Source organism: Lissotriton helveticus, chromosome 5_1, assembly GCF_964261635.1.
Source record: "Lissotriton helveticus chromosome 5_1, aLisHel1.1, whole genome shotgun sequence".
NCBI classification, from domain to species: Eukaryota; Metazoa; Chordata; class Amphibia; order Caudata; family Salamandridae; genus Lissotriton; species Lissotriton helveticus.
In genome coordinates, this window is record NC_136065.1 from 455,500,300 (window position 1) to 455,521,865 (window position 21,566).

General features: G+C 44.1%; 1 protein-coding gene across 1 annotated transcript in view; it reads right to left on the minus strand.

Moving 5' to 3' along the window:
* FRMPD2 (FERM and PDZ domain containing 2) overlaps positions 1-21,566 on the minus strand; it is a 446,136-nt gene that overhangs the window by 294,589 nt on the left and 129,981 nt on the right. Inside the window, exons 19-20 of the mRNA XM_078640972.1 lie at positions 16,308-16,424; positions 15,254-15,624 (exon numbers count right to left, since the gene is read on the minus strand). Coding sequence (XP_078497098.1) covers positions 15,254-15,624; positions 16,308-16,424 — 488 coding nt within the window. The remainder of the gene's footprint in view (positions 1-15,253; positions 15,625-16,307; positions 16,425-21,566) is intronic.

Sequence of the window (21,566 nt, forward strand, 5' to 3'; positions counted from 1 at the left end):
AAACAGAACAGGCATTGTTTGGATGTACGACGGTACAACGCGTGGTATTACCACGTGTACCGTTACAACACGTTTTTTACAACGCAAGTCGTTACCACGACTTGCGCTGTAGGGGTGCTGGATTTAGAATAGTTAAATTTACTATTCCAACACCAGCCTACGTACAGTAGGGGAGGTGTTAGAATAGTAAATCTACTATTCCTTGTCCTTGAGCGCCCTCCAGCGCAAGTCGTGGTTACGACTTGCATTGTAAAAGACGCGTCGTAACAGTACTGCGGGATAACATCCGCGTTGTAAAGGATGTTCCCCATATTTTGGTAGAGCTGTCTGAGATGTAATGCAATTATTAAGAGTATAGCAATCCTTCATAGATTTTGTAGTACTACTGAATCAAGAGAGCCGCAATCTTGCAGAGAACGTCCTGTACTGTTTCATTGAAAGTATATAATTTCTGCTGAGACATTCTGACACTATCAGCTTAAAAGCTTAGCTCCCGTAGTTGTGATGCTGTCTCATTACATGTTTAATAACAAATAAACAATTGTCCTCAAAGGAATCGTTTTAACCAATTTCAATGATTAGTATTGTCGCAAAAAGTGATCAATCATTTAACTGAAAGCAAGGTAAATACAGTTTTTAATACTGTTTATTATTTTTCAAAAGAATTATTCCTACGAATATCATATCAAAAATTAGTTTCTCAAACATTCAGACCTGGCAACACAATACTACTATAAATCATTAATTTTCAGTAGTATACAACACCTTCTGCTCTCTACATGGATGAACTGAAATACCGTGTACAATAAAGTATATCTCAGTCATATAATTTTGTATAACATCAAATGATATTAATAAAAGCAGAGCGGCGTCAGGCGTCGGCGTTTCGGTCCTTCTCGGTTACTAAATCCATAGGACCATCCTCAGGACCAGTTGCACAGAATATATCTACAAATGAATATACACATAAAAATATATTTTACATTTATACAGAAACCTTGCATTCCAAAAATCGTCTAATCACCATAAAGGAAAACAAACAAATCAAGTGACGTGAAGACCAATTAAAAACCATTGAAAACCACCACCAAAAGTGCCCAATGTACACTATATACAACACATCAAGGTCTTACCACTAACCACCAGCCGGTGGACGTGAGGCCCCAAAGGCTGAAATATTTTTCGAATCTAAAAAACAAACCAAACAGACCATCTACCTATTATACATAACAGTTCTGAATAACCACATGGGTCAGTGACCTAAACCACAGTAAACCTCATACTTACAAGTTATTTGACTCACTCCTGTATGAAAATCGTGAGAGTTTGGTACCCTGTAACATAAAATAGTACCACAGCCATGTAAAATCATCAATACTGATCAATCACTACTTTGCCATCTCCACACCACAGCGTGAACGAAGTCATAAAAATACATGAAAATACTCACAACTCGATCTAATCGATGTATTCTATAATCTCCTGAAAACCAAAACGGGCGCATTACTAACTGTAACCTTCAGTAAACTACCACAAATGTAATTACTCATCCGGCAACCGCACTTACTTTCGTTCTAGAGCGTTCACGTCTCTCTTCCACATGCCTCAACGGTCAGGGAGTGCCGATCCCGGCACTTCCGGATGTTTTTACCTTTCACTTGCAGCACATGACCGAAATATGTATAAATATATATATATATATATATATAAATATATATATATACAAACTGCAATACGCCACCAATCTTAGAACCATTGCGTGCTAGCCATGCCATATATAAAGTGATAGGCAGCCGAATACGAGGTAATTGTAAGAATTATCAGGTAGTAGGAAAACTAATCCGAGGGAGTTGTAAAAAGGGCGGCCATGATGGAACGGTTAAACAAAGGAGAGTAAGATACTTAATCTTTTTCGATATGTCTTAAGTTGCGACTATGTGACCACATACGAGTCTCTAGTCACTCTATTTACCATAGTCACTCAAAACTATTCCGCATTGGCCATATTAATCATGCGTGCACAGTCAGCGACCACACCTTGAAGCTTGATGCGAAGGAGTCTATCAAGAAAATGATCTCATGGCAGCCATAATGGAACAGGTATTATGTTTAGCATCCCATTTCAAAGGTGCATGTACTGTCTCATTCAAACTGTATCAGTAACGGGCTGGTTTTGCCCCACTAAAAGTGTCCCAGCCCTGCTTCGACTTTCTAAAATTGGCCCAATAAAATGTGAGATTACTTCTGGAAGGAGCTGGAACTGACAAACAACTACAAACATAGGGGTCTAATTATGGATTCAACCGTAATCCTCTGCTCGTCATCACCTTATCAATAGTACAAGGGTACGAACACAATAATACTAACAAACCAAAACACAAGATGTGAAGAACCAGTAACGTGAGTCACCCCTGGTATAGGATTCCCATCAACAGTCTTGTAATGATCAATATTATCATTTGTTAGTCCTTATCGGGTATTGTGTCTCTAGATCATTGAGACAATGATCTCATGGCAGCCATAATGGAACAGGTATTATGTTTAGCATCCCATTTCAAAGGTGCATGTACTGTCTCATTCAAACTGTATCAGTATCGGGCTGGTTTTGCCCCACTAAAAGTGTCCCAGCCCTGCTTCGACTTTCTAAAATTGGCCCAATAAAATGTGAGATTACTTCTGGAAGGAGCTGGAACTGCCCTACTGATGGTACAGTAGCGCCACTGCGAGGCTGAACAGCCCAATCCTGCACAGATGGGAGCTGAAGACCAAGTACAACCGGCTTCTCTGAATAATTTTCAAACCCTTCCAAAATCTGCATTTGATAGTTTGGTAGAGAGTGTATCCTCAGGTTCGCTGAATGATCCCTTCCCCACTAGAATATGGAAGTCCTCTGGCCGAGATACTCTTCCTTGGCTGAGGCAGATTTGTAATCAGTCTCTGGAGAAAGGAGAGGTCCCAGAAGAATGGAAAATGGCAGTGGTAACCCCACTGATTAAAAAGCCTTCCTTGGATCCATCAATACCAGCCAATTTTAGGCCCATCTCTCTCCTGGCCTACCCAGTGAAGATTCTAGAGAAAACAGTTAGTAGGGAACTGTCGGGCTTTCTGGAGGAAAACTCCTTACTTGACAAAGACCAGTTTGGCTTCCGTCCTGGTCATGGGACGGAGACGGCCCTGGTTACAATGTTGGATAACCTTCGGATGCGTGCCGACAACGGTAATGCAACTGTGTTAGTGCTTCTCGATATGTCGGCCACATTCGATACGGTGAACCATCTTATCCTATTGGAAAGACTTCAGAATCTGTGGGTGAGGGGATGGGCACTAGAATGGCTACAATCCTACCTGGCAGGATGTCAGCAGGTGGTAAGGCTGGCTCCTTTTGCTGCCCGTAAATCCTTAGTCACTCACGGGGTGCCGCAGGGCTCTGCGATCAGCCCTATTTTATTTAATATTTATATGCAGCCCCTGCTCCCTATTATAAAGTTTGCCGGAATTTACACAGTTAACTATGCGGACGATACGCAGTTGGCGTTCTCTCTGGAAGGCGACAATGCAGTATCTCTTGGAATGCATGCGGAGGACAGCCAACTGGCTTAGCAGGAACTCATTGCAGTTTAACGCAGGAAAGACCGAGGTGGTCTACTGCTCCTCGGGTGGGCCTCTTAGACAATTTCCTTTGGAATTTAGGCTAACCCCAGAGGAGGAACCGTTAACCCCGGCAAGCAGAGTACGCAACCTGGGGGTGCTGAATGACAAGGATCTCCAGATGGAATCACAGGCTAATAAGAACGCCAATGTCTGCTTTTCTTTATTACGCATGCTGTGTAAAATACTGCTCCTGCTACCTAAAGAGGCACGCACACAGGTAGTTAGTAGTATAGTGGGTAGCAGGCTGGATTATTGTAACTCGCTGTATTTGGGGGCCCCATTATACATCTTACAGGGGCTCCAAAGAATCCCGTCTGCAGCAGCTAAACTTGCCCTCGGTTGGCAACGTTGCTCCTCAACAACATTGGCCTTGCGAGAGCTGCACTGGCTACCGGTGATGGAGCGTATTCACTTTAAATCCCTGTGCCTGATTTTTAAAGCGGTACATAAGCTAGGGCCAGCTCCCATGCAGGAAAGGTTTTCCTGGTACCAACCCACCAGGCAGCTCCGTTCGTCCAGTGCTGCGCTACTCACGGTGCCTAGGTTCAAACGGGCCAGGCTAGGAGGCAGAGCTTTCAGCGTGGCCGGTGCGCGGCTGTGGAATGGACTCCCCCAGAGCCTTAGCTCCCCCAGAGCTTGGGCCCTGCTAGAGGTTCGCAGGAGCCTGAAAACCTGGCTTTTTCCCAAGGCCTAGCTTGAGTCATTTAGGCTTGGGCAGGTGTGACCTATTCAATCGTGGCCCAGTTGACAGTCTGAAGCGCCAGGATACCGGTGGGGTGACAGTAAGCGCTATACAAGTTTTAAAATCAATCAATCAATCATGTGCATGACCTGTCACTTTAAATGAATAGCAGCAGGGTCAGATTGGTAACGCGGGCACTCGGGAAATGGCCGAAGGGCCGGTAGCCGAGTTCTAGCTGTGGGATGCTTTTTGGGGCAGCCGGGGGGGCTGTCTGTGCTGTTAGGATGCCGCCAGCGGCACAGTTGGCGTCTGAGTGGCCTTTCTAGAGGCAGATGGGTGGAGGTATCACTCCCTTTCTTTTGCTGGGTCGGCCCACTAATGTATGCTGCTTGAGCGGGGGCAAGGGGCCTGAGCAGAAGTGATCTCACTTGCATTCATGTGTGGCTCAGCAGTGTAAACTAATCTGTGTATATGAACAAAAAAAGTAAAAGGGCCAGTCTTAGGTCCAATAGCGTCCAGGTTGGAAAACATTGGCACCCCCACTAACTGAAGCCTTGCTCTTCCTAAGATCCACATCTTGCAAACACTTCCCATGGGTTTGGTAAATAGCGCAAAATTCTACCTAGATGCAGCTGGCGCTGAACAATTCATATCAAACGTGGCTCTATCCTAGTGTTTTATGCACTGGGCACTCAATCTTCTGTCTTTCTAACAACAAAATGAACTGGCTTGATTTGAACCAGTGCACAAATTAAATGCTTCGGCAGTGCTGGAATATTTCTTAACAGAATTGACCAAGTCAGTACAGCTGGGTCTTTTTCACAATGAAAAGTATCAGTGGGTGGGGTATGAGTGTCAAGATGCATTGTGTGTCATATTTTGAGAGGCTATAGGCCATATTTATGACCCAGTTTGTGTCGCTCTTGCACCACACAAACCTAAAGTCATGTTTTTGAAACTACGCAAAGCCACTTTGCGTGGCTTTTAATGGCTTAAAAAATATGCAGTATTGCAATGCAGCGCAAATCACTGCACTGCATTATTCTAGGCAAGTGAGGCGTTCCATGGGGGTTGTGTGCCCAAGTAACTCCCATGGTTTTTGACACATTCCCTGATTTACCAAAATAAACCTAGGAATGCGCCAAAAAGGTACTCTTCTCCAGGTGAGGTGTAATGAGGAGAAATATCTTTATTTTTTCCTGTCTTTTCCTCTTTCTATGTGTGCTGCAGCACACAAAGAAAGAGGAAAAGCCTCTCAGGATTGTTTTTGTGCAGGAAGGTGCCCCTTCCTGCACAAAACCAATCCTGTCTACAATCCGGGCCGGACTGGCTACCGGGCGTTTTGGCATTGTGCCAAGCTGGGGGCTGATTTCACTGTGGTGGGGGCTGATTTCGTTGATGGAGCCCTGCATGTGCTTCGAAATAACACATTTTTTTCAGCACACGCAGGTCCCCATCAACGATATCAACCCCCAGCTCGGCAGCTTGCCAAAACGCCCGGTAGCCAGTCCGGTCCTGTCTACAATACAGGCACCCTGGCAACATGGTGCATGGGTGCCTGCGTTGGAGCTAGGCTACCAAAACAGCACCAGCGCAAGGGGAAGGGACAGGAATGCGAGTATTGGATAAATACAGCGCATCACTGCTCTTTCCCTGTGACAAAGAGCAGCGCAGCAAGGTGACTTCACTTGCTGCACTGCCCTGTGCCACAAGGGTCATAAATATGGCCCTATGAGTCTGAAGATGGAATTTTAATGTGTAGGTTTTCTCAACAGTGAGGCCAGGGGATGAAAAAAATATAGAGTCTGAACTACACTTTACAACCTTAAGCAGGTGCAGTACACATTGGTGGAAATGTAAGAAACTAGCTCCCTTTTTCAGGGGGACTGCTACACTTTTAATGAGACAATGAATAAAACCACTTTGTAAAGCTGCAACACTTTAAATAGGACAAAGCAATGACTTGTCATCATTAAGTTTATACCTGAAATTCAGTCTACACTAATGCTCATTAGTAAGGTGCTTTACTGGTGGGAACAGGGTGGGCCATTTCCGACAAGGCCCTACAATTTTAATGGGACAGAACAGGTACCTCTCAGCAGAGCTGATAGAGATTCAATGAGACAGAACAGGCACCTCTTGGCAGAGCTTCTAGAGATTCAATGAGACAGAACAGGCACCTCTCAAAAGAGCTGCTACAGATGTAGTGCGGCAGAAGAAGCACCTCTCAGCAGAGCTGCTAGAGATGTAATGAGACAGAAGAGGCAACTCTCAGCACAGGCACCTCCCAACAGAGCTGCTAGAGATTAAATGAGAAGGAGCAGTCACATCTTGGCAGAGCTGCTAGAGATTTAATTCCATAGAACAGGCACCTCTCAGAAGATCTGCTAGAGATGTAATGAGACAGAAGAGGCAATTTTCAGCACAGGCACCTCTCAGCAGAGCTGCTAGAGATTTAATGACGGTACAAAAGGGGGTGGTAATGGACGGAGCATCTGAACCAATCAAACACTCACACCCAGTCAAAAGATCTGGGTTTAATCCATCACCGTTCTTTAGCCCACTCTGCCACCCCAGTTCATACATGGCTATACGCAAATCAGTCCGACCCTGTGCCTCATGGGAACAGTCCAGCCCGAACTGCCAAGCCATGTCTTCCCTGGACCGGAAACAAGCTTCCGAGGACCGGTTTCTGGCATTGCAGCCGTCTTCAGCCCGGATTGCTTGAATCCAGTGGCAAAGTGAGCAAGGGACTCACGTCTGAGCATACCCTGCCACACTTATGGCGGCCAAAAGCGGTACAAAAGGGGGTGGTAATGGACGGAGCATCTGAACCAATCAAACACTCACACCCAGTCAAAAGATCTGGGTTTAATCCATCACCGTTCTTTAGCCCACTCTACCACCCCAGTTCAGACATGGCTATACGCAAATCAGTCCGACCCTGTGCCTCATAGGAACAGTCCAGCCCGAACTGCCAAGCCATGTCTTCCCTGGACCGGAAACAAGCTACCGAGGAGCGGTTTCTGGCATTGCAGCCGTCTTCAGCCCGGCTTGCTTGAATCCAGTGGCAAAGTGAGTAAGGGACTCACGTCTGAGCATACCCTGCCACACTTATGGCGGCCAAAAGCGGTACAAAAGAGATTTAATGAGACAGAGCAGGCACCAGTCTGAAACAGTTTGAGATTTATTGAGACAGAACAGGCATTGTTTGGATGTACGACGGTACAACGCGTGGTATTACCACGTTTACCGTTACAACACGTTTTTTACAACGCAAGTCGTTACCACGACTTGCGCTGTAGGGGTGCTGGATTTAGAATAGTTAAATTTACTATTCCAACACCAGCCTACGTACAGTAGGGGAGGTGTTGGAATAGTAAATCTACTATTCCTTGTCCTTGAGCGCCCTCCAGCGCAAGTCGTGGTTACGACTTGCATTGTAAAAGACGCGTCGTAACAGTACTGCGGGATAACATCCGCGTTGTAAAGGATGTTCCCCATATTTTGGTAGAGCTGTCTGAGATGTAATGCAATTATTAAGAGTATAGCAATCCTTCATAGATTTTGTAGTACTACTGAATCAAGAGAGCCGCAATCTTGCAGAGAACGTCCTGTACTGTTTCATTGAAAGTATATAATTTCTGCTGAGACATTCTGACACTATCAGCTTAAAAGCTTAGCTCCCGTAGTTGTGATGCTGTCTCATTACATGTTTAATAACAAATAAACAATTGTCCTCAAAGGAATCGTTTTAACCAATTTCAATGATTAGTATTGTCGCAAAAAGTGATCAATCATTTAACTGAAAGCAAGGTAAATACAGTTTTTAATACTGTTTATTATTTTTCAAAAGAATTATTCCTACGAATATCATATCAAAAATTAGTTTCTCAAACATTCAGACCTGGCAACACAATACTACTATAAATCATTAATTTTCAGTAGTATACAACACCTTCTGCTCTCTACATGGATGAACTGAAATACCGTGTACAATAAAGTATATCTCAGTCATATAATTTTGTATAACATCAAATGATATTAATAAAAGCAGAGCGGCGTCAGGCGTCGGCGTTTCGGTCCTTCTCGGTTACTAAATCCATAGGACCATCCTCAGGACCAGTTGCACAGAATATATCTACAAATGAATATACACATAAAAATATATTTTACATTTATACAGAAACCTTGCATTCCAAAAATCGTCTAATCACCATAAAGGAAAACAAACAAATCAAGTGACGTGAAGACCAATTAAAAACCATTGAAAACCACCACCAAAAGTGCCCAATGTACACTATATACAACACATCAAGGTCTTACCACTAACCACCAGCCGGTGGACGTGAGGCCCCAAAGGCTGAAATATTTTTCGAATCTAAAAAACAAACCAAACAGACCATCTACCTATTATACATAACAGTTCTGAATAACCACATGGGTCAGTGACCTAAACCACAGTAAACCTCATACTTACAAGTTATTTGACTCACTCCTGTATGAAAATCGTGAGAGTTTGGTACCCTGTAACATAAAATAGTACCACAGCCATGTAAAATCATCAATACTGATCAATCACTACTTTGCCATCTCCACACCACAGCGTGAACGAAGTCATAAAAATACATGAAAATACTCACAACTCGATCTAATCGATGTATTCTATAATCTCCTGAAAACCAAAATGGGCGCATTACTAACTGTAACCTTCAGTAAACTACCACAAATGTAATTACTCATCCGGCAACCGCACTTACTTTCGTTCTAGAGCGTTCACGTCTCTCTTCCACATGCCTCAACGGTCAGGGAGTGCCGATCCCGGCACTTCCGGATGTTTTTACCTTTCACTTGCAGCACATGACCGAAATATGTATAAATATATATATATATATATATATAAATATATATATATACAAACTGCAATACGCCACCAATCTTAGAACCATTGCGTGCTAGCCATGCCATATATAAAGTGATAGGCAGCCGAATACGAGGTAATTGTAAGAATTATCAGGTAGTAGGAAAACTAATCCGAGGGAGTTGTAAAAAGGGCGGCCATGATGGAACGGTTAAACAAAGGAGAGTAAGATACTTAATCTTTTTCGATATGTCTTAAGTTGTGACTATGTGACCACATACGAGTCTCTAGTCACTCTATTTACCATAATCACTCAAAACTATTCCGCATTGGCCATATTAATCATGCGTGCACAGTCAGCGACCACACCTTGAAGCTTGATGCGAAGGAGTCTATCAAGACAATGATCTCATGGCAGCCATAATGGAACAGGTATTATGTTTAGCATCCCATTTCAAAGGTGCATGTACTGTCTCATTCAAACTGTATCAGTATCGGCCTGGTTTTGCCCCACTAAAAGTGTCCCAGCCCTGCTTCGACTTTCTAAAATTGGCCCAATAAAATGTGAGATTACTTCTGGAAGGAGCTGGAACTGCCCTACTGATGGTACAGCAGCGCCACTGCGAGGCTGAACAGCCCAATCCTGCACAGATGGGAGCTGAAGACCAAGTACAACCGGCTTCTCTGAATAATTTTCAAACCCTTCCAAAATCTGCATTTGATAGTTTGGTAGAGAGTGGTAGAGAGTGTATCCTCAGGTTCGCTGAATGATCCCTTCTCCACTAGAATATGGAAGTCCTCTGGTCGAGATACTCTTCCTTGGCTGAGGCAGATTTGTAATCAGTCTCTGGAGAAAGGAGAGGTCCCAGAAGAATGGAAAATGGCAGTGGTAACCCCACTGAATAAAAAGCCTTCCTTGGATCCATCAATACCAGCCAATTTTAGGCCCATCTCTCTCCTGGCCTACCCAGTGAAGATTCTAGAGAAAACAGTTAGTAGGGAACTGTCGGGCTTTCTGGAGGAAAACTCCTTACTTTACAAAGACCAGTTTGGCTTCCGTCCTGGTCATGGGACGGAGACGGCCCTGGTTACAATGTTGGATAACCTTCGGATGCGTGCCGACAACGGTAATGCAACTGTGTTAGTGCTTCTCGATATGTCGGCCGCATTCGATACGGTGAACCATCTTATCCTATTGGAAAGACTTCAGAATCTGTGGGTGAGGGGGTGGGCACTACAATGGCTACATTCCTACCTGGCAGGATGTCAGCAGGTGGTAAGGCTGGCTCCTTTTGCTGCCCGTAAATCCTTAGTCACTCACGGGGTGACGCAGGGCTCTGCGATCAGCCCTATTTTATTTAATATTTATATGCAGCCCCTGCTCCCTATTATAAAGTTCGCCGGAATTTACACAGTTAACTATGCGGACGATACGCAGTTGGCGTTCTCTCTGGAAGGCGACAATGCAGTATCTCTTGGAATGCATGCGGAGGACAGCCAACTGGCTTAGCAGGAACTCATTGCAGTTTAACGCAGGAAAGACCGAGGTGGTCTACTGCTCCTCGGGTGGGCCTCTTAGACAATTTTCTTTGGAATTTAGGCTAACCCCAGAGGAGGAACCGTTAACCCCGGCAAGCAGAGTACGCAACCTGGGGGTGCTGAATGACAAGGATCTCCAGATGGAATCACAGAACGCCAATGTCTGCTTTGCTTTATTACGCATGCTGTGTAAAATACTGCTCCTGCTACCTAAAGAGGCACGCACACAGGTAGTTAGTAGTATAGTGGGTAGCAGGCTGGATTATTGTAACTCGCTGTATTTGGGGGCCCCATTATACATCTTACAGGGGCTCCAAAGAATCCTGTCTGCAGCAGCTAAACTTGCCCTCGGTTGGCAACGTTGCTCCTCAACAACATTGGCCTTGCGAGAGCTGCACTGGCTACCGGTGATGGAGCGTATTCGCTTTAAATCCCTGTGCCTGATTTTTAAAGCGGTACATAAGCTAGGGCCAGCTCCCATGCAGGAAAGGTTTTCCTGGTACCAACCCACCAGGCAGCTCCGTTCGTCCAGTGCTGCGCTACTCACGGTGCCTAGGTTCAAACGGGCCAGGCTAGGAGGCAGAGCTTTCAGCGTGGCCGGTGCGCGGCTGTGGAATGGACTCCCCCAGAGCCTTAGCTCCCCCAGAGCTTGGGCCCTGCTAGAGGTTCACAGGAGCCTGAAAACCTGGCTTTTTCCCAAGGCCTAGCTTGAGTCATTTAGGCTTGGGCAGGTGTGACCTATTCAATCGTGGCCCAGTTGACAGTCTGAAGCGCCAGGATACCGGTGGGGTGACAGTAAGCGCTATACAAGTTTTAAAATCAATCAATCAATCATGTGCATGACCTGTCACTTTAAATGAATAGCAGCAGGGTCAGATTGGTAACGCGGGCACTCGGGAAATGGCCGAAGGGCCGGTAGCCGAGTTCTAGCTGTGGGATGCTTTTTGGGGCAGCCGGGGGGGCTGTCTGTGCTGTTAGGATGCCGCCAGCGGCACAGTTGGCGTCTGAGTGGCCTTTCTAGAGGCAGATGGGTGGAGGTATCACTCCCTTTCTTTTGCTGGGTCGGCCCACTAATGTATGCTGCTTGAGCGGGGGCAAGGGGCCTGAGCAGAAGTGATCTCACTTGCATTCATGTGTGGCTCAGCAGTGTAAACTAATCTTTGTATATTTTTTTATCTAAGTGAAGTTATTAAAACAAGCCCCCCACTCCCTTTCTTTTCATAAAACGTCGCTGTTTTACAGAAAGGCAATACGCAAAAGTGGGCCACTTTTTTTTTAGTGTGCCCAGGCCAATTTATGATCCCAGCTCACCCCTGTATAGCAGTCCTTCTGGGTATTGCTCAGAAGATCCCACCTAAAGTGCAACAGCCCTGTTAAGAAGTGGAGAGGCCATTGAAATGAGCAACTTGTCTCCTGTTAAATCTCTAGCAGCTCTGCTGAATTGTGCACAAAGTTGGTGCGAAATTCGTGATGACTTTTTGCGAATACATTTTTAGTACGTCTGTCTCTATGTTCTGGAATTTCTATGAAAAATATTTTTGGAGTTCACCGCTCCTGAGTTGTTTGCAAAGATGCACAATGCTTAAAGCATCATTGATGTAGGGGCGCAAAGTGCACCACTTTGAAATCATACATTCCAACCACATTTTTTCAATGTTAAGTTGAGCCACACAGTATTTAGCAGTGGTCCTTAGGCCACTTCCCAAAAGTAAAGAAATAATATTAAATCGTGCTTGGAAAAAAATCTACTTTTGTTTGTTTTGAATTTTATGAAGAGCACAGTGAACACTGCCAGTTTATCCATCAGCCCATACTTGTTTCACACTGCTATGCATTCAAGTTTGAAACTACGAATTACACCCTAAAAATAAACACATCTAAAAAAGCACAGTCAAGCATTTAGAACTTTGTACCCTGATTTGATGCTTGGAAGACTTTGCGACTAGAAATTTACTGCTGCTTAATAACCATTGATGGCCAATCGAGATGTACAATCTAAGCATTGGCTTTTATAAATGTACTAAACACAATCTTCAATTCAGTAACTGAATGTGTCTAGAAATGGTTTATGAAATGCAATTTGGAAGGAGTGTGTTTAGGGCGTCTCTTCAGAACGCTATGATGTTTCAATTACCACGCTTTTGGTCGCAAACCATTGATATGTTACCGAATTCTCAAAGGAGGTAGCAACCCATTTGCAGAGGGGAAGAGGTCTCCTTACACCTCTTACTCTTTGTGAAAGAAAATTAATAGTTCGAGAGATGACATTAGTTCAGGGAAGCTTTAAACTCTTAAACTTTTATTTAAATAGTAAAACTTTTCCTTGAATACAGGACCATTGCTTTTGAGGAAAACGAGCTGCATTTAATTTTTTTTAACTTTATTTAAATACGTTCACAGACATGGTAGTCTGCTGACCACAGCAGGACAATATACCTGTGAGGACCTCTGATGGGCGTGAGTCAACATTTGCCACCTATGTCATGAATACTCATGAGCTAGGTCAAATTGCCATCCACTTTGAAAGGTGATTTTACAAACCGACCTATTAGGTCAGTTTGCAAAATCAGAACTGATTCACAAAAAGTTGGTGCACAATTTGTGATGACTTTTTGCAAATCAATTTTTAGTGCATGTGTACCTATGTTCTGGAATTTCTGTGAAAAGCATTTGTTGAGTTCACCGTTCCTGAGTAGTCAGCAGAGTTTGTACAATACTTAATGCGTCACTGATGGTGGGTGCATAAAGTGCACCATTTTCACAGTGTTAAGTTGAGCAACACAGTATTGACAGTCACTCTTTCTACTGCCCTGAATACCATGCAACGTGATAGACCACCATATATGCCACTAGTGTCCCTCACACAGAAGGCACAGGCAGTCGCATATGACTTGTTGGTTGTATTATTGGTGCTTCCAAATTAGATCATAAAGTGGTATAGCACAGCAAATTAGATCATAAAGTGGTATAGCACAGCAGTGTGTACATCACTATGGATGCCATTTAGACCCAATCTTACATCTAGAGGTAACGTTGACAGCAGAAATACAGTTTTCATATGGCTGTACCCACCAATTTAAGTATTGTGGGCTTAAATGTGTCATAAGGAGTGATAAAACCGTTACCATCACATTAATGTGTTAATAGACAATAGTTTCACATCCAATGATTACGTTTTACCACATCACTGATGCTGAAAGGTCACATCAAGCAAGTGGTGTTACATCAAAATGGCAGTAACACAGTGCATGCCACATTATGTATTATATACAGGCTACTTAAAAGTATATACTACTAGTTCCAAGGTGTAATACCATTTTGTTCAAGTTCCTGTTGCATGTAGAGAGGGAATTTTAATATGAATAATGCCAATGAACAGTGGACGTCAGGTAGGTCACTGTGCCTATGCTTCCACTGGATGCATGCAGTTCTTCTTCGAGTGATGTTTTCTATTCCTGTACCTGGAGTGAACTTTGCTTTTCATGTAACTGAGAAGAAGTGTCCTGTCCACCTATCTGGGGTGAAACCTGCTCTCCATTTTGCTTGAATTATGTTTGATCCTTGTGTGTCTGAGGGGTAACCGAAGGAAGCTTGATCATAGCGGTTATGGTGAAGCTTCTTTATCATGTTCAGGTGATAAGCTGTGATTTGACTGCACCTGCGAGGAGGGTTCTTGTGTATGGGCGTGTCCATAAGGAGAGGTTACGCTCAGTGAGTCCGGAATACACTAGCTGTCAGTGGGGGTGAATGAAAAAAGCATTTATGAGTATGGAAAGTAATACTACAGGAGTACTTTTTTTTTGGTATGCTTACATACTTTTGTAAATAAGCCAGAAACAGAAATTCCATATAAGTAAAAGTAAAAGAGGGCACAGTCCTTTCCATTGGTATAGAAAGAACTGCACATGACTGCATAGAACGAATCTCCTAACATTGCCATTTTGATGTTTTGGGACTTCTCAAAGGAATGTAAGGGTATGTAAGGGTATGTAAAACAGTATTACAGAAGTACTACTTTACGTATTATAAAACACCTTTATGAATAGCCTGTATGTTTTTAAAATATATCTTCCAGTTAGTGGTCATGGAGTAATACTTGCTCATCATGTACCAGAGGTGAAGACTCATTGTGATGTTCTTCATGTGCCCTGGTTAAAGACTGATCCTCAGACCAAAGTCTTGCTCTTATCTACATTTGCCCTTCAGAGAGTACACTACATGTATAATGGTCAGGGTTAATGGCTACTGGTACAGAGTAAAATGCATTACCATAGAATAGAATCAAGGAACCCTAAGTGATTAACCCACTACTGAACCAAAGGTTAGTTTGAGTATGTATTGCAATCTTATTAGTACAGAAATACAGACATTCTATTAGTAATTGACACCTGGGAGGAGCTCTCTTTGTTTAAATATTTGGAGAACTGTTTTTTACCGAGGTAGAGGGGAAAGGGAAGTTAACAGATTAATTATATCAATGTTTAAGAGCAAGACAATTGACAATCAGCTCAGGCCGTTACCTTGTTAACAGTGCGACTCCGTGAATGCGCAGGATCCACAGAGCTCCGTCCGGAGTCCAACGCCCGAGACAGCACACCTTCCAAGATGGATGTATTCAGCTCCAGCCCCTGAGAAGATAAGGCGGGGCTACTGCACCATTCTTCAGTGTGAGAGTCATGACTTGCTTGAGATTCACGATTCGCCCACTGTTCTTTTATGTGAGAATTTTGACTTGTTGCGGGGCCATGACAGCTCACTTGTTCTTTGGTGTGATGCTCAAGATGGCTCCCTGGCTCCATAGAGTAAGAGGCGTGGCTGCTTCGTTCACTCCCTGTAGCTGAGATCCCTGAGCTGAGACTGTTGCTTTTGGTCAGCACTCCCTCCAATGTTCCTGCCAACAAACAGTGAGAACATCAGCAGGTTTCAATAGATGGATTCAGGGCTGGCGGAAGAGAAAGGTGTGGGATTGGGCTTGTGCAGAAAGAAAGGTGCAGTGACAGGCACAAGAGGTATGTCTAGAACTAAGGGGTTGAGTAGATATTTGGGATGCGTGCAGAGATAAATGATTTAGGGCATGCAATGGTGTTAGAACTGGAGGCAAGGAGTTGGGGAAGGATTCAGGTGAATGAAGGCAGAATTGCTGGTGAGACAGAGATCTGGACAAGGTTTGGAATTTGATATTGAGTTCAGGAGTCAGAAGATATGAGCGAAAAGGAAGGTGTTTGGAATATATTGTTGAGATTAAGATAATGGCCTAGGGCTAGGCTGTCCTGATGTCTGTGACATGGGATGATGAAAATGCATAGAATACAGCAATCAGACAGAAGGGACCTAGCAAAGATGTTACAGCACAGATTTAGTTGAAGCTGGGGTTCACAAACCTGTGGAACTTTGGCTAGAGGATTGAGGCATATCATGGGGGCAGTGTTTGAGAAATGTAGGGGGTTTTTGGGTGGGGTTTAGAAATAAGAATGGAGATATAGAACTGACCCAGGGGAATGTGATACAGGTCAAGCAGAGGATTAAATGCAGGTTTTGAATAAAACCCTTTTGAAATCATGAGTTCTTACAAACCTTTAGGTTGAGAAACAATCAACTCTACTTCTTCTGGTGAGTTCTGTACAATATTCACAGCTGTATTGAAAGTGACACCCTCCAGACTTATCCTGTTCAGTGAGATCAATCTTCCTCCTGAAAGAAATATGCAGAATGTGTTCTCTGATAAAGAAACTCATAAGCTGAACAAAATCTCATTGGTTTCTTTCATAAACAATGTTCAACAAAATTAGCACACCATGCACACTATGACAAATATGCACGCTCTGCTGGAATGCAAATTTGCCACAGTTTACTCATGACTTTAGTATCGGACAGCACATCCATTGAGCACTAGTACTAACTTTTGGTCTTGCACCACTCAATGTCCAATGTCCTTAGATTTGATCTTGGTATGCACATTAGTAAAACTTTAGTCCAATTCTTTGATCTTCAGCTGTACAGTATGACACCTGTTTTCACCATCTTTGATCTTGGACCTGTTAAATTAACTTGACATAAGAAGTCTCTCTAAAGAACATAGTTCATTCAAAAGGAAATAAGACTATGTTTTGTACTGAAATCACCCGGATTTAAACAGATATGTAAAGCGATCGCAATGAGCCTGTTTTCTTGCAAAAAGCATTGTGAGCAATGTTTGTTTCAGGGTCAGAGATAGACGGCACATAATAATTTAAAATGACAAAACTAAGATAAACCATGAAAGCACGTCTACTGTGGGGGCTGAAAGCACAGCTTGAAAAGTGAGTATTTTCCAAGAAGCAAGAGCTTTCTGGAGATGGTCCCTTATTCATTGATGCTTTGTTTTATTTGTGTGCTCAAGCTCCACTTCACACAGCAGATTTACCCTTTGTTATGCGCGCTCCAGACAGGCCTTCTGCGTGAGGAGAAAATGTAACCTGCGCACCCACCCAGGCGCCCAGCTTACAGGGAACTGTGGTTGTAACTGCCATTTTTTGTAACCCCTCGAACCGAAAGTTATCATAATCCACTAACCCTCTTCCCCAAAGAGTCAAATTGCTTACATACTGCATTAGACAAGGGGAGCAACAACTTAATCCTAACTAATAACAGCAGGACAGTTAGGTTACCCTCCCTCAAATTCCATTAGAACCAATCCCTTCGTAGCCCTTGATTCTTTTCAATCTCACTCCCACAGACCCAGAAACATTTTGAAGATTTGTAATGCCCTCCTTGAGTAAATAATTAAGTGTTTTACTAAAAACAGGCGTAGCAAGGGCCTTGATTAAAACCAAATGAGTGGTTTAACACAAACTGCAGATCTAAGAAACTAGAACTCATAAATACCTTTAGGCTGGGCGATAGAGGTGCCATAAGAGCTCCTAGAATTTAGTATAGGTCCACATTACAGGCTGCAAAGAAGGTTTGGGACAAAACAACTATGAACAAATGTTTGAAGTGGCAAAGAGTGATGACTCTAAGCTCTTATGGCATTTGCTTATTCACAAGTATAAAGTGGGGCGTAAAAAACCCGAATGTGATGTGTTACTTATCGACTGGAATCCCACTTTGAGGCACTGTACATTTGTCAGGTGGAGAATTCACCCAGCCCCCACACACCTTGGATTTGGCCTGTCCTGATCAACGTATATCCTTCTCTTTAGCTGACACCAAAGAGGCATTGAGCTTCCAAAAAGCTGGAAAGGCCCCCAGTCTCAATAAAATCCCAGCTGAGCTCCACCACTCCAAAACTGACCTATGGCTGCCATACATTAACATCTTGAGTCATGCAATTTTACTGAGGGGCCAGAATCCTGAAATTGGAAGGGTGCTAAAATAGTCCTCATCTATAAGAAGGGATATCGCAATGCCCCAGTCAACAACCGCCTGGTTAGCTTAATTGACAATCTGCAAAAATATTTTAGTAAACAGGTTTAGAACAAGCTCACGGCCCGGATCTCAGAAAATTCCATCCTGACTGAATTCCAGGTTGGATTTCAGCAAAAAGTGAACAGTGTTGATAAAGGTTTTATGTTCAAGCTGATCAGGTGGAAAGTGGTGCTGATGGGATAGGGCAGCCTCTATGCTGTGTTCATGGACCTACACGCAGCGTTTGATCTTGTCCCCAGATACAAGCTGTGGTAAGTAATATCTGCAGTGCAAAAGCCCCTGGACCTGTTATCGATTGCTGGCCATTTAAACTCAGATAACTGCTAGGGTTCATGGTGGGTCTGAGGGGGAACTAACAGCTAATATAGATATTATTATAGGAGTATGCCTGGGGTGTATGTTGGCCACTACATTGTTTTTGCTTTTCATTAATGGGTGCATAGATGCTCTATTAAAGTCAAGCAATGACTCGCCCACCCTGGCAGGGGAGAAAGTCCACACGGTATGTTTCGCTGATGATACTCTCCTGATTTCTAAAATGTCTAGAGGCGTCCAAACCCCTTTTGTTAAATTTGATCAATTCTGTAAACATCAGGGTCTTGATATCAATGCCTCAAATACTAAATTTATGAACTTTAACACAAAGAAGTCGATTAGGTGTAGAATTATTGTAGATTCCAAACGCTTGGAAAGAGTCAAGGAGTTTGATTATCAGGGCATCAGTCCAGCAGAGAGCGATAGCTGAGGTGAACAAATAACCAAAAGCATGGAGTCTGAAGCATAGGTCTAATGCTATCCCCAAGTTCTTCAGGGGCTTTAAAAATTATCCAGTCCCCCCGTCCTTCAGGTGTATAATGCACAAGCTGCTAGTGCACCATTATATGGCACTGAGTTGTGGAGCCACAGCCAATCATTGCTGAAGCTACCACAAAGCTCTCCCTTGCTTTCACTGAGCCTGGACCTCGACTTGCTTAAGATAATTAACTGTGCAAACTTGAGGCCCATTCTTTTTTTGGCTAAAACTCTGGTCAATAGAAGAATTGGCTCCCAATTGGGCAGCTTTAAGTGATGTAATTAGTAGAACCCTGGCATCAAACACCCCCTGGTTAAAGCATATCCAAAGATCTTTAACCAGCCTAGGTGAGGCCAAGCTGTGGTCTGAGCCTAGCTCAATCGCTTCCAGCACAGCCTCTTTCATTTCTGATTAAAAAAATGGATCCCAAGTTTGAAGAGTTCCTCGACTTCCTACAAGCCTTGCTGCAGAGGAAGCTCTACACACAGTTAAGATTGGATACTCTTCCATCAGCTTGCATCACTAGCACATGGTCCAACTTTGAAATTGGAATTAAAATATTTATAAAGCGCACATACACCACGCGGTTTCTTGGCGCTAGGACATAAAACCAAGAGGGAGAGAAGAACCGGCCAACTAACATGAGAAAGCTTGAGTGAACAAAAATGTTTTTAAGGATTTGCGGAATTCTGAATAATGGGTGGAAAGTCTAAGGGAGGAAGGAAGGACATTCCAGAAGGTAGGCGCAAGCGTAGAGAATTTTGCACCACCTGACCTATTCTTCTTGAAACGAGGGACAACCAGAAGAGATTGTGAAGAGGAACGCAACTCTCTGCTGGGACAGTATGCCTTGATCTCAGAGGAGATAAAGTGAGGGGCTGTCCCTGCCCTTGCCTGGAAGGTGATACAACCCATCTTAAACAAGGCACGCTCCCGGATAGGCAACCAGTGCAGAGCTTTAAGCAGCGGATTAACATGACAGGACTTGGACAGATTGTAGACAAGTCGGGCTGCCTGATTCTGCACTAGTTGGAGTCTCCGAAGATGGTAGGCGGCGACACCGTTATACAAGGCGTTGCCATAGTCCAAGCGGGAGATCACCATCGCAGACAGAATGAGTTTGAGGGCACAGAAAGAAAAAAAACGGGACACCTTACGGATAGTGCGAAGAGTGAGGAAGCACGAAGAAACAACTGAACTGATCTGAGAGTGCAGTGAAAGGTGCGCATTGAGTTTAATCCCTAGGGTTTTGACCGAAAAAGAAGGGGTGGGAGGGGGACCCAGGGAAGAAGGCCAAAAGAAGGAGGACCAGGGACTGGAGGAGCCTCCCGTCAGCACCAGCTCGGTTTTGTCGGGGTTAAGCTTCAGATGATTAAAGCTCATCCAGTCCCTGATAAACAACATAGTAGAGTGAAAATTGTGAATGGACTCAGTGGAGGAGGATAAATTAAAAACCAGTTGGAGATCGTCAGCATAGTTGTAGATGGTGACATCCATCTGCTGAAGCGCAAAAATAAGAGGGGAAATGTACAAATTAAACAATAAAGGAGACAAAGAAGAACCTTGCGGCACTCCGCAGTGGACCAATTGAAGGGGAGCAGAGAAATTGGCCAGATGGACGGCCTGAGTGCGGTCCTTTAAAAAGGATGCAAACCAGGCCAGGGCGGACCCCCTGATGCCAGCCGCCTCGTCACGGGAGAGAAGGATGGAATGATCCACCGTGTCAAAGGCGGCGGATAAACCAAGGAGGACCAGAGCCTGGGGCCGGCCAGCATCCATGCCCTCTCTGAGGTTGTCCAGCACAGAGAGGACAACAGACTCCGTGGAGTGCGCCGTGGTCAAGATACGTCTGAGGGAAGAAGGGCTGTGGATCCGAGTAGGAAGGGGGGGACAACGTTAGACTTAATAGCCAAGACTTTGTCTAAAAAATAGCTATTAAGTGAATCGCAGAGGGTCTGGGAAGGGGAGGGTTTGAGGGTTACTCTGTCAGAAAATGCCAGATCTTGCACAATAGAGAACATTTCTCTAGGCTGGTTTTCAGCTAGCAAGATTTTAGAGGAGAAGTACTCCGTTTTGGCCAGAAGGATTGACTTCTTGTATTGGTTCAGAAGAGTGGTGTACTCAGTTTTGAGAGTGGGACAGTAGGCACGTCGCCAGGCACGCTCCGCTTGCCGGAGGGTCAGCTTTTCCTCTTTCAATGCGGTATTAAACCACCTATTGGCGTCATAATTGCGCCTGGCAGAAACTCGTCTGAGAGGAGCCACCTAATCGCAACCTCTACTGAGCCAATTATTTTGAGAGTCCATTTGACAATGAAAAGGGAGATCTTGAAGATTGGGGCAAGAGGCAGAAAGGGAGGAGCAGAGTGATGGCACGTCCACATGGGTCCAATTCCGGGCCCATGTGTTCCTAGGAAGGGGGGATTTCCTAACAAGACTGGGGAACAAAGAAAACAAAACTAAAAAATTATCAGACCAAGTGCAGGGAGAGACCTCCAGGGAGGAAACAGGACAATTAAGCGACCAAACCTGGTCCAAAATATGACCATAGATATGGGTGGGGCAGTGAACTTGGGACACCAGATTAAAAGAAGAAAGAGAGTCAGAAAATTCTTTAGACGAAAGGTCCTCAGC